Source organism: Triplophysa rosa, linkage group LG11 (genome assembly GCF_024868665.1).
Source record: "Triplophysa rosa linkage group LG11, Trosa_1v2, whole genome shotgun sequence".
Classification (NCBI taxonomy): Eukaryota; Metazoa; Chordata; class Actinopteri; order Cypriniformes; family Nemacheilidae; genus Triplophysa; species Triplophysa rosa.
The window spans coordinates 22,512,679-22,531,309 of NC_079900.1; the positions used below are offsets into that span (position 1 = coordinate 22,512,679).

The following is an 18,631-nucleotide window of genomic DNA, read 5'->3' on the forward strand; positions in this document are numbered from 1 at the left end:
TTAGTGCTGCATTAACACTGTCATTACTGACAACTAATAAGGAAGAAAGATGAACTAATCAGTATAGGTAACAGCATACTGATGTTTAAAGTAAGTAACAATTAGTAACTTATTACTTAATAGTCATAACAACTAAATGCTGTATGTCTCCTGCAGAACTACACAGTAAGACCTATTTAAAATAACTTTCCATCAACTACTCACTAACAGTTGCTTAAAAACAAATTTGCCACTAAACAGCCTACAAACACACCTGTTTGGTATTAGGATTAATTATATATATGGTCTTAATTAATGTGAACAAATTCTTTCTGGAATTTCGTAGAATTCTCCATACTGTGATATTTTTATTTAAATTGATTCAAAACAAATAATTCCATTGTGCTTTTCAACCAAAAATAGTAAAAAAAATAACCCCCCTCTGAGTCACTGTATTGTCACTAATGTTGCTGTGGTAAAATTGAAAGTTTTTCTTGTCAATCAATTGTTACAGTATTTAACCACAAATAATGCACTGTTACTTTAAGGGGGGAGGGGCATGAACATGACGTCTGCATATGCGGAAGTCACAGCAGCAGCGTGTTCAGATTGAATGCTGATAAACGCTAAAGCACATCTAAAGTTAGAAAGCCCAGTCGTGCAGTTTACTTTATTGATATATTCAACATGACATCGCCGCTGTTTTTATACAGACAGATGAAAGCTACAGAAAAGAGAAGCAAAAGAGAAGAAAACAAGGCGCTGCGATGCACAGAAACAACTGGAAGCTAATAACCGAAACCTGGATTTACAGTTAACATTTTGTGTCAGATATGTTAAAGGACCCCTAATCCAGAAAATGCACTTTAACATGTTATTATAACATACATTTGAGTCGCCAGTGTGTGTGCAGAACCACCCTGTAATTATACAAATCCATCCATTCTGCTTTTTGTAATGTCACAAATCACAATAGCCACACTGAACAGGCTGTAGGCAATCTCCTACAGAAGTGATGTCACACTGATTACGACCGGCTCATGACCGCTCACAGACTCCGCCTGATGAGCATAGATTCCACCTTCTGCCAGAGACACGCTGTCTGCCATTTTCATGTCAGAGCAGCTGTATCCAGTGACAAGAATGCCTCCGAAACAACTAAGGTGTGGAGTTGTCGGATGTAAAAACGAACATAAAAGTCTTCATTTACTCCCGACATCTGAGCCGCTGAGGACGCAGTGGATACGTTTTATTTTTGAAGGAAACGCGACTCTCAATTTACCAAAGTTTGTATATGTATGTGCGAATCATTTTACACCAGACTGCTTTTTCAACGCGGGTCAGTATAGCATGGGTTTCGCCAAAAAATTGATTCTCAAGAGTGGATCAGTACCAGCTGTTCGCCATCAAGCTTCATCTCCGGAAGTAAGTATTACACTTCATTTTTAAAAAGCCTTTCTTCAGTAATGTGTTATCATGTTAGCGGTCTCTGAGACTTCAGATTGGTCCAAAGACAATGCATGGTAAAACGGCTGGTTCGAAACACTTATGACCCACGTAAAGTTTATTCATTATAGTGAAAGAAAGTTTTAGCCATCTCTTTCTCGGTGAGTTCAGTAGTTTCTCGTATGTCCTATAAGTGCGACTGTACTTCTCATCAGAGCTGGGTAGATTACTTGGGAATTGTAATCAATTACTGATTACAAACTACATGACAAAATTTGTAGTCAGTAACGTAATCCCTTAGATTACACATTTCTTGTAACGTAACATGACTACTTTTTGATTACGTTACATTTGTTTACAAGTGTCTGCTTTAGCGCTTTACCTGGTGTATCTATGTGTCCACAACACTTTTCTTGTTAAATTTTAAAACATTCAAATAATTTTAAATTCAATTATATTAAATTATAAAAGTACATGAAGTACTAGAATAGTATATTTTGTAGATACCAAATCAAAGTAAATGGGTGTAATAATCATGCAGGGCAAAACAAAAAGTATTCAGAAAGCAATCTGACAATAAATGTATAATCTAATCCATTATCTTTTGTCTGCATAATTTCATTAGATTCATAAATACCTGCATATATTTTAGCCACATTAATAAAGTTTTGCTAATAGCAAATAGGGATGCACGATATTATCGGCACGCCGATATTATCTGCAGATAATGGCTTATAAATTAATTATCGGCATCGGCCGATAAAGAAAATAACGCCGATATGCCTCGCTGATAGGAAGCTGTAATTAAATCATGCTTGTAAAAGCAGCACATTCTTACATTAACTGAGTGTGCAAAGAAATCCATCTCTGCGGCCGTCAGCTGCGCACTGCCTATTTATTGATTAACGTTTTTAACTAAACACAGAGTAAAAATAACGTTGAATCCTGCCCATCGTCCATCAGGAGTAGACTTTTAACTTGAGCTCAAGCTTGCATAATATGCAACGCCCGCCCTGTGACTTTCGTCTCTGCACACTGCCGTTTTGTAGTCTCCATTTCAAAGACACCTATGCTCTTGTTGCTTCTTTAATTAATATCTACCAAATTCATTTTCCAAGTGTTTTAAAATTATTTCGTTTATCATCATTTTAAAATGTGAAAGGGTTCGACATTAACGCTTGCCCGGGACAAGTGAATGTTTTGTATGGGCAAGCGAGAGATAACTTTACTTGCCCGACTGGACAAGTAACTTGAAAAAAAATAACAACAGTGCGACATATATGTAGAATAATAAGAATATGTGCATTAGACAGAGCCGTGTGTGTGTTTGTGTGTAGTGCGTTTGTCGTGGTGGTGCTTGTTGTGTGTGACAATAATCAATGATGCATCGCACTGAGTCCATGTAACTAGATGCGGACGCGGAATCCTGTTATTTAAATGTCATCTGACTGTTCTGCGTGTCTGAGTGAATTACGTGCACAGTTTAATGACAAATGTCGCGAGCGCATTATTACAAGGCGAGAGCGCATTCTTGTAATACGAGTGCACGAATCTCTCCGCTCTCACGCAGATTTCCTTTGCTCATGCACAAAACTGAACACACGCTTTAAATTATACGCTGCTCTCTTATGAATTTTCTCTCCTCTCGCTCAGTGAGCGTGTGCGCACTCAAAATGCGTGCCGTGCGTCCACGAATCCTTTGGTACTCTTGCTCTCGAGAGGTCCTCCTGTGTGTTCCAGGCATTATAGGCTGTCAAAAGTAGTCAACCAATCAGGGATAGGCTTCCACGGCGGGCCAATGAAAACGCGACCTCTTACATGGCATCTTATTGGTTGAAAGTGTCTCGACGTACATAACGCCATAACGAGCAAGTGAAAAACTCCGCGAGAATCATCCTGAACTGCTTTATTTTCCTGAAATCACTAATCGTAATAGAGTACATTCAGTGCCGAACCTAGACATCTGGGGGCCCTAAGCAAACCTTTTTGAAGGGCCCTTGTCATAATAGTTTAAACTAGATATAAACATAGCTGTAGACTATAATACATAAAAAATAATAAATCAATTAACACACTTGAACGAATAAAGACTGAAAGATAAAAAAACATTAAAACAGACAGTAAAAACAATTAATTCTAAAATAAAGTTCACATTTTGTTTGACATGCAAATTATTAATTTTCTTAATTAACACGTGGCTTGGAACCATCTAGCTGTAAAAAAAAACTATAACGTTATGTGGTGTGGTATGGTGTGTTTTTCTAACCAAATGAGTGATTAACAAAAATAAAGCATGATAAATATAGTTTACTTAATAAAGCTAAGTAAACGAAAACACATCAATAATTCTCTAAATTTTTTACATATTATCATAGGCAAACCAAATGCAAAAAATGTGAGTGCACGAGTATCTCAGTTTGTGATTTGTAGAACTGGATTTGTGCACTTGCACTGAAGGATTCAAGAAGGTGTAACTGTTGTGTTGTGTTTGCGGGAGAGACATTTTTTTTTTTTTTTTAAGTTTGCAACTTCAAATTTTGACTACAAATTTACTGATACACATGTGTGGCCGACCTCTACAACTACAAATTCCACTCTCACAGGTGCTCCGTTGTTTTGCACCAAAAATACCTTCATACTCTTGCTCTCGAGGTTCTCCTGTGTGTTCCAGGCATTATAGGCTGTCAAAAGTAGTCAACCAATCAAGGATGGGCTTCCACGGCGGGCCAATGAAAACGCGACCTCTTACATGGCATCTTATTGGTTGAAAGTGTCTTAACGTATTCAACGAAGCAAGATGGATCCACCACGTTCTCAGGTAACAATATTAATATATTTGATGCAACATTATTAATCAAATGTGTATTAGAAATGAACGGGGCATTAGGATGCTTTGTAGGCTACATATAAACATCCTAGTCAGTTTAACTACCATGTTATTCAGACAAAACAGGCCAACACCCTCAAGTTCATGTGGTCCTCATGCATGTCGTACACTAAACATAGTATTGTCAAAATAGTACTAAATTGATTACCGAACAATTTAGATTGGTGTCTTAAGTTAGCTTTATTCTAAAATAATATTTACTACAAGTAACGATACATATCAAAACAATAATAGCAGTGGAGCATTTGGAAATATCATATAATATTCTATACCTATTTGGTTATGCATTTAATGCATTTGCAGACAGACACTGTAAGTGTTCTGCATTCAGTGTTCCAGAAGTTCAGGGCATAAAACCGAACTTCTATGCAATATACCAAACGCTCCCTTCCCGTTCATTTCTAATATACATTTGATTAATAATGTTTCATCAAATATATAAAAATTGTTACCTGAGAACGTGATGGTTCCAGAGGCGTATTAAGACCTCATGGTGCCCCTGGGCAACAGCCCCAGATGTGCCCCCCATCCACCCACCTACCCACACGCAAGAATCCACTCATTAAATGATTTATATATTAAAAGATTTTATGAGAATGAAACTCAGCAATTTACAATATACTATTTTACAAGAATTACACATTAACGTGACACTTTTGTAGAAAAGAACACAAAACAACTGTTTTCATCAATCATTTTTAACAATTAGGCCTACTGTAGTTAAGCGGTCGCGTTTTCATTGGCCCGCCGTGGAAGCCTATCCCTGATTGGTTGACTACTTTTGACAGCCTATAATGCCTGGAACACACAGGAGGACCTCTCGAGAGCAAGAGTACCAAAGGATTCGTGGACGCACTGCACGCATTTTGAGTGCGCACACGCTCACTGAGCGAGAGGAGAGAAAATTCATAAGAGAGCAGCGTATAATTGATAATAAGCGAGCGTTCAGTTTTGTGCATGAGCAAAGGAAATCGGCGAGAGAGCGGAGAGATTCGCGCGCTCGTATGACAAGAATGCGCTCTCGCCTTGTAATAATGCGCTCGCGACATTTGTCATTATAATAACGCCATACACGAGTGATGCTCGAGTATTTGTCTCCGTCTGCACTGTATGAGGATGTGAACACATGAACTTCATCTCCAGTCAGAGTTGCTCTGAGAGTTTATTTTACGAGCGTTTTACTGTTTGAGTGAAGCTATCTGCAAACAAGCCTCTTTCTGAAGACCCGTCAAAATAAAAGTCCCGTTAAATTGAACACTCAGACAAAAAATACTGTGGGGTAATTCCAGCGTTATGGATGTGACAATTGTAGTCAAAACTTGAAGTTTAAATTCCCAGAAAATTAATTTGTTACCAATATATTGAACCATCTGTTTATATTTTTCTACAGCCCTAACAATAGAGTGCAGACATTAGAAAAAAAATCAGTATATGCACGAGTTTTCTGTTTAAAAAAAGGAAAAAATAATGCGTTATGGACGTGACAAAAAAAGACACACGTTTTTGGGAGACAGGAAGCTTTGTTGAAATTCTGTGAATTAAAATGCACAAACCAAAAGCAATAACACGCAATAAATGGAGAAGGGATGGCTCTTTATATAACATGAACTATTGATTTTGTTTTAATAAATGTGTTTGCATTCATAAGGAAAAAACAATGTTACGCCCGTGACATATCTCCGTTACGGCTGTGACAGCTCTGAAACCGGCACTTACCCAACTATGGAAAATCATGAACAAATGCTTTACAACCACAAGCAGAGACTTCAAATGGATATCGGATATTGTCCTCCAAGATATCAGTAGATTCGGCTGCAAAATTCATCAACTTCATACAAAACAGCCACACTGCAAATGATATGGTTTCACATATTATTAATGTGTAACCAGCGTCTGCTTTCAAGGAGACCGTGACGGAGTGGCGGCGTTTGCGTGGATAATCTCGCGTTCATTGTACTTTCAAGGATCTGCTAGAGGCGCGCGAATATGCTCGCCTTTTTAAAGATGCGCATGCGGCGCGTTTAGAGCGCGAATATGCTCGCTTTCTGTGTCGGCCCTACTTTTAAAGATAAGCATGCGGCGCGTTTAGAGCGCGAATATATTCGCTTTCTGTGTACTTTTAAAGATGCGCATGCGGCGCATTTAGAGCGCGAATATGCACGCTTTCTGTGTACTTTTAAAGATGCGCGTTTAGAGCGCGAATATGCTCGCTTTCTGTGTACTTTTAAAGATGCGCATGCGGCGCATTTAGAGCGCGAATATGCACGCTTTCTGTGTACTTTTAAAGATGCGCGTTTAGAGCGCGAATATGCTCGCTTTCTGTGTACTTTTAAAGATGCGCATGCGGCGCGTTTAGAGCGCGAATATTACGCGTTTAGAGCGCAGATATCGCGTTCAGTGACTGAGCAGGTCTTCCCACAATCAAATGAGTCTTGGATTGTCTCTCAGGACACGGGCAAGAAAGCGAGGGAAAATGCATCAACTAGAGAGGCTTGCCTCTTAAGGTAGGACGTAAACAATCAGATGAACGCTATTCGAATGCTGCAAGCACAATAACAGTGTGGCGATCTGTATATCCCTATGATATCGACGTTCTCATAATTTGTTATTAATTAATAGTGTTAGTAATTTATAAAATGTTATAGGACAAAATAATTTGTACAAATATTATGATATTTAAAACAGATCACAACATGTCATCTGCGTCTGTGATACATGCTTTCTATATTACGCGCTTAAAACTGTCACGCCCGTAACGAATTATTATGGCTGTTCAGAGCAAATAAGTGAGATGAATTGTTGTTTAAAATCATCAACATACATATTTGGCTTTGTATATTAAGTTTCAAGGTATTTGTAATTATTATATGACATAAACTTAAACTTTAAAACGTTATGGACGTGACACAGCAGTGAGGCGTTGTGACATCCTAATTATAGCCATTATAAATTCACAAGGCAGTAATAGTAAGACAGAGTGAGTGTATTAATTTTTCAGACATGCCTTCATCTTTCTGCAAAATGCCTTTTTTAAACATAAAGTACAAAAAAGGGAGCCTTTGATCCCTCTTCAGAAAGCATGAAAAATGGTTGTTGGAAAATGTAATTTTGGCATTGTTGTATACCTGATGTGGGTGGGAAATCAAGGCGATTTTCTTAAAATTTTTATTGAAGTACATTAATACAATGTAAAGCAGGCCTAAATGGACAAATTAAAAATGACTTTGTTCTTTTAGTAGAAACTTTATTTTTTCATGGTAAGGTTGACATTTTCATGGAATTGCTCTGTGGTGTACTATAGTATTTGCTTTTGAAAATTGTAGTGCCCTTGTAGTGAATTGATAAACACTGTATACTATAGTAAAGTTCAAAATCACTATAGTATCTAAGAATTTTACTGCAGTTTACTATAGTATACTAGAGTGTTGTCACGGTACCAAAATTTCAGTAGTCGGTACCAATACCAGTAAAATTCCACGGTTCTCGGTACCAAAGCAAAACACCAGTACATGCTAATTGAAACACAATTTTATTAATAAAGCTCATTGTTAATATAAATGTATAGAAAGCAATGCCATTTTGTATACATGAAGTATAAGTTAATTGTTGCTGAAACTGTTGTGTGCTCACTGGGGTCTTTCATGCTGATGAACATCCTCCTCAGTCTGCTGCTGTATAAGACAAATAGAATAAACTTCAGTAAGTCAACTGACTGAACAAACATGCATATGCAATATTAGAACAAACCTCAGTTTTTATACTGCATTTACACAAGATTACTTACATTAAGGTAACTGTATATTAAAATAATAAATGCAACAGATATATTTTTCTTTAGTTTAAATGTGGCTTTTTAAACCTAATAGAGTTATCTATCCAAGACATACACATTGTTAGTCATACAGTTAGTATGCTAGTTTTCTAGCACATAGATTGCAGATAGGCCTATATAAAATAGGTACTGTAAACCCCATCCTGTCCTCCCATTTATTTGACCCCATTACAGTTATAAAAGCATTAAATGGTTAATAAGGACACTTGACTGGATTAGCATTGGCGCTAACAAATTAACACGCAAACAGGGACGTTTATTTTAACGTAACCTTTAATTTAACATATGATACAACATTCATAATGCAAACGCGAACAGAATTTGAAACTTACCGCTTGAACTTGTTAACTTAAATCCGGATCTTTCCTCCTTTCACCACAAAACTCTGTTCGTTTTCTTCGTGATATGACTTTAATCTGAAGTATTTCTGCGCACATCTCTTGTGGATCGGAGCCGCGCTTATCCGCTCATCACGTCTTATTGCGTCTATAAAAAGTTTCCGACTGACAACCTGTCAGACAGAGCATCAGTATCCGGTTGACCCGGTACGTCGGTGGTACCGGGTCTTATGAAAATGAGGTACCGACAACTTTTTTATTTGTAGGTACCGACTTGGACCCGAAGTACCGGTACTTTTGACAACACTAGTATACTACAGTAATTTATGTGGACAAATATACCACTATTGTATAGTTAAAAAGGAAAACTACACAACTGAGAAATATTCAAACAAATTTAGGTAATCTTAAAATGATAGGGCCTAATTTATTCATCTGTATGTAACATTAATGTCTTTTGTCAGCTACCTGTCTATTCATGATGAACTGCACTTGCATGTTTTTTTTTTAATGATGACAACAGACGATTTATACTCCTACAGTTTGGCCTGTGCTACCAAACTTTAAACCTTTCTAGCACCAGTGCTATGTGCAAAAAAAGTTAACCTACAGCCTTAACACGTATAATAATTACTGCTTGCCTTTGTTTAATAGCAGTCACGGAGAGTAGGCCTATAACCAAATTCAGGTGGCCAAAGCAGACACTAGTTAAAATGCTTAGAAGCAAACTTCACCAATCTAGATCCGGAACAATTATATTGAGAATTCAAAATTAAATATAATTTTTTTTATCGTTGGACAAGTAATTTTTGTACTCGGACAAGTGAATGACAAGTTTACTTGTCCGAAGGACAACCACATGACAATGCTTAATGTCAAGCCCTGTGAAAAGGCACAGTCACTGAAGTGACCGGGCTATGCCCCCTTGTTTTTTTCCACGGGCTCAGTGCTGGTGCTAATTTTTTTCCCATGTAGCTTATAATTGCGACCAAAGTACCTTGGTAAAAAAACGCTGTCCAGCGCCTGGCGCTTTTAGCTGCGTAAAAACGCCCGGTGGATAGACAGCGTATATCGGTATCGGCATAAGCTATCGGCTTAAATGAGGTGGGAATTATCGGCATATCGGATATCGGCAAAAATCCAATATCATGCATCACTAATAGCAAATGTAAATGTTCACAACAGAAAGACTGGATTACAAATGACAGGTACACACAGTCGCAAAACAACAAAATCAAGTTGTGAAAGATTACATTTATCACCCGCCTGTGCTTGTGATTATCGTATACAAAATCCAATTTAAACAATGGCGAATATATCAATATTTTTTCACATGTATTACCTTTGTAAACAAAAAAAATTGAAAATGGATAATATATTGTGAATGCTGGGCATGCACGATTCTATTTGGATTTATGACTAATGGAGTTTCGCAACGAATGTTGTGATTTGCACTAACCGCGCAAATCATTTACATTTACATTTAGAGATTTGTCAGACGCTTTTATCTAGGGCTGCACGATTAATCGTTTGTAAATCGAAATTGCGATTTGAAAGGATGCGATTTTCAAATCGCAAGGCATGCGATTATTTCGATTAAGACCATCAAATACAAATATAGTAATAACACGCATACACGTAGTCGTTGAAAGTTTGGTCCTGCGCATTTTATGCTTGATGCAGAGTTTAACCAGTAGGGGGCATTTTAACACCGTGCGCGCTGACATGCAACGAACGTCATTTGGAAAAGATGAGCGCCATCGGGAGCAGCAGTTCAACTTCACAACTAAGTGTGTCTGCAGAACAGTGTTAATTTCGTTGACGAAAACTATGATGAAAAGTATTCGTTAACGACATGTTTTCACTGACGAAAACGAGACGATAACTAAATAAAAATGAATGCATGATAACGAAAACTGTAATAAAAATATACTGACATTTTCGTCAACTAATAAAAACGAGACGAAAATATTCTTGTCCCACCTGGCGGACATCAGTTTGCGCGCATGTGCTTATCTCATATAAACGGCAAAGAGAAGTCTCTGGGAGAAGGGGAAGCACACACATATATTCTGTGTCTCCACGCGGTTTACAAGGCGTCTTATTTTCCTTCACGATCGCCAGTAAAACGCCGCAAACTTGAAGCACGACTGCAGGCGAGTCACCCCGAAACACATTACGAAGGCAGCACAAAGGTTTTTATATGCCAATGTTAACTTAACACGAGCTGCTGCATAACGTGAAATGCAACATAGAGTCAGCCAAAAGAAACCAGCGGTGTCCTCTACTGATTATAGAAGTGATGAAGTGAGTCAAACTGTACATTCGAACCAAGTATGTAACATGTTTGCATGATTAAAGAAATGTAATACAATTGATATAATATGTCTTTTTGAAAGCTATTTCTCATTCATTGCTGTCTCAAGCAAAGACAGTGCAGCTCTTTCTTCAAAGAGGCATGCCATGAGCCAATAGCCTTTGAGTGTGAGCCCTGTCAGAGCGTTTCATTGGTTGAATGAACTGAATGAATACGCCCTACTTAACGAGTCAATTGAGTCAAATGGGATTGAATGAACTGCAACATGTCGTTCATGGTCTAATATTCTGTGTTCCAACAATGCAAATCTAGTTACTGAACTTTTCTGAAAAATAAAGGTAATGACCTGGTTTAATTTCATTCTAAGGTGAAGTAAATTATGTCAAAACAGTTGAATCTTTGTATGGAACATTTAATTACACCAAGTAAATCATTTAAACCATTTAGATTTTAGTAGACTATATATAATGTATATTTATTCGACTAAAATGTTAATCATATTTCGTCGACTAAAACTAGACTAAAACTACAATGATGGGGTTGACTAAAATGTGACAAACTAAATTGCATTTTCATCAAAAGACTATATTTATCGAGCGTTAGGATAAGATTCCCGAATCCGTCTTTTGTGACAGCGTTAATTGGTAGCATATCTTTAGCCAGGTATCTTGTTATAGCGTCAGATATTTCGCAGTACCTTCGTGAAGACTTGTCATAAGATGTACCACTTTCTAACGCTTGAGTAATTGAAGTTTGCTTCGATCGTGGTGGTTGCAACAAAGTTTGTTCATCATTAGACTTTGTGCCCATGCATTCATCATACAGTTGTCTGTGGTACTTTCGCAGGTGTTGATATAGGTTGGTCGTGTTGCCTCGCGAGGTCGACACAGACGTTCGGCATGTTTTACACAGTACTTGTCTCTGAAGTATATCGGAACGTCGAAATCCAAAATGATTCGTATGCGGTGCTTTTGTTTTTAGGTACCAAGTCGTCTACAGGCTCTTCTGCAGCAGTGTTAATTTTGACAGCAAATTTTGATTTAGTTATCGCATTCCCTCTCGTGTGTTCTTTACTCAATCCATACAAAAAAAACTGTACGATACGACTCAGAAGAAGGTTGACGCTGAGCTGAAAGAGGTGGGATATTATGCGATGACGACTGACATGTGGTCCAGTAGGACCACTGAACCATATCAAAGTCTCACTCACAGGATTTTGAATTAAAGAGTCGTTGTTTACAAACGTCGTACTTCCCCATTGATCATACGGGAGTATTCAGTGTTTTACTGAATTGTTTACTCTTAAAGGTAATATTTATTTTTATTTGATTATTTAACTTCATTAAAAATACTGTAGTTATGTTCCTGATTTGTCAAGATGTCTGCATTATGACAACATTTTTCTAAATTGAAACTGTGTTAAGGTGTTTTAAATAAACAGTGGCACAGTGTTAGAGTAGTTTGTGACTATTCTTGGTCTTTCTTTGATGCTGTTAAAACCTCCACAACAAATCTGTAGCTCTTTTTTTTAATAATAGTAAATCGCAAATCGCAATTTTGTTGAGAAAAACTGCAATTAGATTTTTTCTGCAAATCGTGCAGCCCTAACTTACTTTGCATTGTATTATACATTTGTTTCTGACTACGTGCAAATCCCCTGGGATCGAACCCATGACCCTGGCATTGCTAGTGCCATGCTCTAACCACTGAGCCACAGGAAAGCTATAGCATTAATCATAGTATTATTGTTGCTAGATTGACGATTACAATTACAAGTACTTGATTTTTGGAATCTTATTACGTAATCCAGATTAAAAGTAATCAGTTACTACCCAGCTCTGTTTCTCATCTTCCGTAGGAATGGATTGAAACCGGTCTCGCTAGTTTAAAAAACAGAGTACGCATTTGACAGACAATGAACTTCAGCAGAACTTGCTACTCGCAACGTAATAGCACCTGGTTACTGATCTTAACAGACCTGTCTGTCATATATAATGTAACTACTCTGAATGCATGTTTATGCATACATCCATATTTATGTCTGTTAGTTAAAATAATGCATACACGTGATTAATCCTTAATGGTCAACATTTTATACAGCATGGTCAGCGTATGTTGTTGTCTATTTTTTTGTCTCCGCCATGTAATTCATATTTATGAACAAGGCAGTAAAATGATTGTTTTATTGCAATTAGTGTATGGTTTCGGTAAAGGTAACACATTGGAAATGCTATGTTTATTTATAAAGGCTGCAACATGTATCAGTCGCACGAGAGAAGTTGGCTGCCAGACAGAATCTCCAAAGCTGCATAGTGTTGGGACACAACTATCAAGGAGGACGCTTCAATCACACTACAGAAGTACAGGTTTGAGCATGGGTTTAATCAGATTTCTCTCTTGTATGCAGTAGCTGCAACGGAAATACTGTTGGCATGGTGTAAAACAGTGAAAGAAAACACCAAATACATATTGCATCACAGGTGTCCAGACTACTGTGTCAAGTCAGACCCTAGGCACGTCATCATTCACACCGGCAGCTCGTGCAACTATTATGTCTTCAACACCATTTAAAACTCCATCAAAAAGACCTCTCATGGATCTTGAGGAAGATGATGTTTCCATTGCGGGCTGTTCTTGTGCAGTAACAGCTGACGAGTCAGATGTGACATATGATCCTGCAGACACATCTTTAACCGAGCCAACAGACATTTTGTAAGTTTCTGTAGTGTGCAGATGTTTTATAATGATCAATAGTATCTTTCTTTTTATCCTGCTGACACTTTACTTTATTTTTGCCTGTGTACATATTTTTCCAGGACTCAAGCATCCATGCCTGTCCAAAACATACGCAAATATATCGTGTATGAGACTTGCATCATGGAACTCTTAGAGTCCTGTCCGGTATGTCAGCGACGCTGTGATGTTCGTTCACAAACACATGGAACATTTTTACGCGTAGACCAACTCTGCCAACACTGCAACTTTTCACGCAAATGGAACAGTCAGCCTATTATGGGCAGCACTCCAGCTGGCAACATTCACCTCTCTTGTGCTGTGTATCTGTGCGGGGCTTCCTACATTACATTAGAAAAGGTACTTGAAGGAATTATTCTAAATGTAGTCACAGTAAATGCAAAAGTTTTTGGTAACACAAATGTAGTCTCTAAGTTAGGTAAATAATTAATAGCAAAAAAAAATTCTATCTGTTTAAGGTATTTGCTGCTATGCGTCTACAAGTGTTCAGGTACAACACCTTTCGCAGCCATGCGAGAATGTACATAGAGCCTGCCATTGTGTGCAAATGGAAAAACTGGCAGGATGGGATGCTGCATCAGATGAGGCAGAAGGAAAAAGTCATTCTTGGTGGGGATATGAGGGCCAGCTCACCAGGTAAATTATAGTATGCTTAGTAAAAACACATCTAAATGGCAATACACTGTGTACCAATGTACCATGATGTAGCAGTGATGCACCATTGATTTTGAAGAGCACTCTGCAAAGTTTGGCAGTTACACCGTGATGGAACTTCAGACAAGCACCATTGTTGATATACAGCTGGTCCAGGTCAGTGACAAATAAACTTTGTATAAAAGAGGTTCAGTTGGCTTGAGTTTTACATGTAATTTTATGCCGAAACGTAACATTTCTTTTACAGAGTAACGAAGTAGGAGGAAGCTATCACATGGAAAAGGAAGGGTTAAAGAGAAGCCTTGAGTTGTTGGAAGCTCGAGGGGTTACTCTGGACTGCATTGTAACTGACCGGCATCCTCAAATACAGAAGTTTCTCACAGAAAAAAATGTGACACAGTTCTATGATGTTTGGCACATAGAGAAAGGTATTTCATTTTTGTATGTCATGAATAATATTAGTGATTTTAAGTATTAATTTCAGAAATATTGTAATAATAAAAGGGCATATATTTACAATAACATGATATAGCATTTTTGTCTTTACATCGACCACTCGTTGATTGTTGTCTTACTTGCTGTATTTCTTTTTTATTTACTGTCTTTTCCAGGTATTTCAAAACAGCTTGACAAAATTGCTAAGCTAAAGGGGTGTGAGAAACTACGCAAGTGGCTGCCTAGTATTAAAAATCACATTTATTGGACTGCTGCATCATCAACCACAGGACCTGAGAGAGTTGCGAAATTGACATCAATCCTGAACCACGTCCAGGATAAACACACACATGAGGACCCAAATTTTCCCGCATGTTTACATGCACAAGGGAAGAGTAGAAACAAAAGCAAATGGCTGGCTGCAGGTATGTTAACTGAAGACGTTTTGTATATGCTTTAAAAAAAAGGACACGATATTCATAATCCTAAATCAAGTTACTATTTATAATAATTGTAATACATGCACATTTCCACTTCCTTAGGGACTCCGCTATTCTACAAGTTGGAGAAAGTTCTCACTAACAAGAGAATACTGAAGGAGGTAACAAAACTATGTCCTCACCTCCAGACTTCTTCTGTAGAGTCGTTCCACAGCGTGATCTTGGGCTTTGCACCAAAAAACGTGGTCTTTTCATTTATTGGAATGTTGTGCAGGTAAAGTAATTTACTGTATATAAAAGTAAGTTCAAATTTGCAAAGATTATGATCGTGATATATGAAATTGTATTCTTTGCTTACAGACTGTATCTGGCTGCACTACATTTCAATGAGAACACCAGTCGACCACAAGCCACAACAGCAGAAGGTCAGTCCCGGTTCAAAGTGACCTTTCCAAAGGCAAAGAAAGGGGATAACAGGGTGTATGAAGTGAATACTGAACCAACATTTCGTATGAGTTTATTTACAATATATTACACAAATATACATTGTTACTGAACTTTTTCCTTATGTTACGTTAGGTTAAAATACTCAATCACGACAATGCACAAAAAAAAGCTGTCATGTTGCACAGGTTATGTGGATGACCTGCTAGACCTCATCTTTGATGAAGTCTTTGTGGTCCCTGCGCCATATGTGGAGGAAGTCTTGAGGATCCCCATACCACCACCACTGAGTGCAGAGTATGAGCGGCCAGAGAAGGAGGATGTCTCCACCAGCAGGGTTTCGTGTTTATAGAGGCGGTCTGAAACCTACATAGCTGCCCTGTGCATCTGGAAACTCCCGACTTATCCTCAGGACCACACAGGCTGGAATTACAACGCGTATTTGGCGTCCAAGGCAACCCCAGCACCAGCTCACAAAGCTGAGATATGCCAAAAATCTGTATCGGCTAAAAAATAAGACAGTTCATGGTGTATTTGTGAGTGAGAATCAGTGATGTGTGCTGTTTTCATTGAATACTTTGAAGCATTGACATTTTTTCCGTACTGTCCCTGTTGAAAACAGCAGCATATGCTGGGTTAAGTATGTTTTGATGCTGGTTTAAGTTGGGGCCTGTTTCAATAAGGAGGTTCAACCAACAGAGTTAAAATGTGAACTCTTAAGTTGTTTAAAACCGAGATGCAAAACTTTTAGTTTTTAGTTTCAGAACAGCTGATTTGAGTTAGTTCTATCAACTCTGGGTAGACTTACCTTGAGTTAAGTGCTTGCACCACAACTATGACAAGCCATGATCAATGGAGCTCTGATATTACGATTCACCATGGCAACGGCAAAGTCAGAGTGATCATCGGTTCGAACCCTGCTCGGAGCAGTTTTGGGTAGGAATGGCTGCATTTCTCAATTAATTGTTTATTACCTTTATCACTGCATTTGTCTGCATTTATTAATTTCTTTATTCATGCACTTTATTTGCACACTTCTTATCCTCTATAGAAAACTATAACATTTGTGAGGGCATGTAAGGGAAAGAATCTGCTCTGATGTAATACACAGCCACGATGGCTGATGTTATTGATGTAAGGATGGATGAGATATATTTTGATATATCTAATTCACTGTAAAGAAAAATTGTACAGTTTTAATAAAAATGCACAGGGAAATGACAAAATTCCACTCGGCTCCTAAATTCCTCTCCTGAAATCAAAGAACATCCGTATGAATTAATGCAGCCTCTTCACATACAGAATCCTTAATAAAAGCACATATGACATTTTAATCACTGAGATGGTCTCTGTGTGATCAAAATGCCTGCCATGAATGACTGTATGTATTAATGAATGAATGAATGAATGAGGTACACCACTTGCGCTTTAAAAAAACACTGACCAATGGCGTTTGAGCCCGCCATTTCGGGCGGTACCGCTTGCCTATATAAGTCCGGGTCGAACGCCATTCAGCACCATTTTTGACTGAAGTGCGATGAAAATGCTTGCTGCGTGGCACTGTAGCACGGCATGCTACACAATGCTCGTTCCCGTTATCTCAGGGAACTGGGGTTACGTGAGTAACCTTATCGTTCCCTTTCGATACGGTTCACTTCGCATAGCGTTTAGCTAAACACTATATGGGAATCATATCCCATCACGCCTTGCTACAACAGACCCATCGAGGGGCGATCAATAGCACTGCACATTTGTCCTCCCGATTTCTGCTGATCACCTGTGGTAGCAGGGCTACAGGGGGAAAAGCAAAAGACGACGGGATGGGCAATGGGCAATGAGCATTCTCTTCCGATGCGAACAGGTCAATGTTCGCCTGACCGAAATTGCTCCAAATCTCTTCGACCATCCGGGGGTGGAGTCTCCATTCCCCCGGTGGCGGGCCGTTGCGAGATAGCATATCCGCCCCTACATTCTCTGTGCCTGGGACGTGCGTAGCTTTGACCGAACGGACATTCCGTTGAGCCCAAAAAATAAAACGACTCGCCAGTCTGTTTAGCGGGCGAGATCGCAGACATCCCTGGTGGTTTATGAATGAAACCATTGTCATATTGTCCGATCGCACTAGAACGTGATGGTGTTGGAGTTCCGATCGGAAGTATCGACAAGCTAAAATCACCACCAGCATCTCGAGGTGGTTGATATATGTAGCTGTGACAGGGAGAGCGTCCATGTGCCTGACGCTGGTCGGCCGTCGCATAGCGCTCCCCAGCCCGTTTTTGAAGCATCTGTCGTTACCATTTTTTTCTGCATACCGAGCAAAGCTCCGTGCCTGCAAGGAACAGGTGAGGGGATCTCCAGGGCAACAACACTCTCGTACAGTTGTGTGAAACTCTGAGCATCAGCTGTCCCAACTTCCATGCTTGAGGCGGTGGGTCTCTCGCTTTCAGTCAAAATTCTAGTGGTTGCATGCGGTGCAATCCCAGCGGGATTGCTGCCATGAGACCCAGCATTCTCTGAAACCTCTTGAGCGGGACGAGAGATCCCGCTCTGAATGAGGCTGCAGAGTGTTTGACTGCCGAGGCGCTCTCTGGCGTTAACCAGGCTCGAGCCTGTGTAGAATCGAGCGTCATACCCAGAAAAGAGATTCGTCGGCAGGGGGTTAACAAACTCTTGTCGAGGTTGAACTTGAACCCTAATTTCACCATGTGTCTGAGTACCGCGGACCTGTTCGAACGCATCTCTTGTTCCGGCTGGGCTAGAATATGTCAGTCGTCGAGATAATTCAGGATGCGGATGCCCATCTGTCTCAGGGGTGCAAGCGCCGCATCTGCACATTTGGTAAATGTACGCGGGGCGAGAGAAAGTCTGAAAGGGAGGACTGTGTATTGGTAAGCCGTCCCTTCAAATGCGAATCTTAAGAGCGTTCTGTGGCTGGGTGCTATCGGGATGTGAAAATAAGCATCTTTCATGTTCACTGACATAAACCAATCCCCGGGGCGAATCTGTTCCATAATTTGCTTGGCAGTGAGCATTTTGAACAGCCGTTTCATAAGCGAGTGATTCAAAATGTGTAAATCTAGAATGGGTCTCAGACCGCCATCTTTC

The 18,631-nt window shown here is 39.1% G+C and overlaps 1 protein-coding gene across 5 annotated transcripts; it reads left to right on the forward strand.

Moving 5' to 3' along the window:
• Positions 1 to 567: 567 nt before the first annotated feature.
• Positions 568 to 16,923, forward strand: LOC130561273 (uncharacterized). 5 transcript variants are annotated; one of them, XM_057345479.1, is made up of 11 exons: positions 568 to 1,404; positions 13,048 to 13,165; positions 13,280 to 13,511; positions 13,616 to 13,892; positions 14,012 to 14,189; positions 14,287 to 14,363; positions 14,455 to 14,635; positions 14,819 to 15,067; positions 15,185 to 15,356; positions 15,443 to 15,591; positions 15,715 to 16,923. In XM_057345479.1, exons 1-11 carry the CDS (start codon positions 1,093 to 1,095, stop codon positions 15,876 to 15,878), a joined length of 2,109 nt encoding a protein of 702 aa, XP_057201462.1. In that variant the 5' UTR covers positions 568 to 1,092; the 3' UTR covers positions 15,879 to 16,923. The 5 variants fall into 5 exon arrangements, with proteins under 5 accessions (XP_057201462.1, XP_057201463.1, XP_057201465.1 ...); XM_057345480.1 differs by having other exon boundaries at positions 15,443 to 15,507; XM_057345482.1 differs by having other exon boundaries at positions 15,443 to 15,569; positions 15,662 to 15,833.
• Positions 16,924 to 18,631: the final 1,708 nt, after the last annotated feature.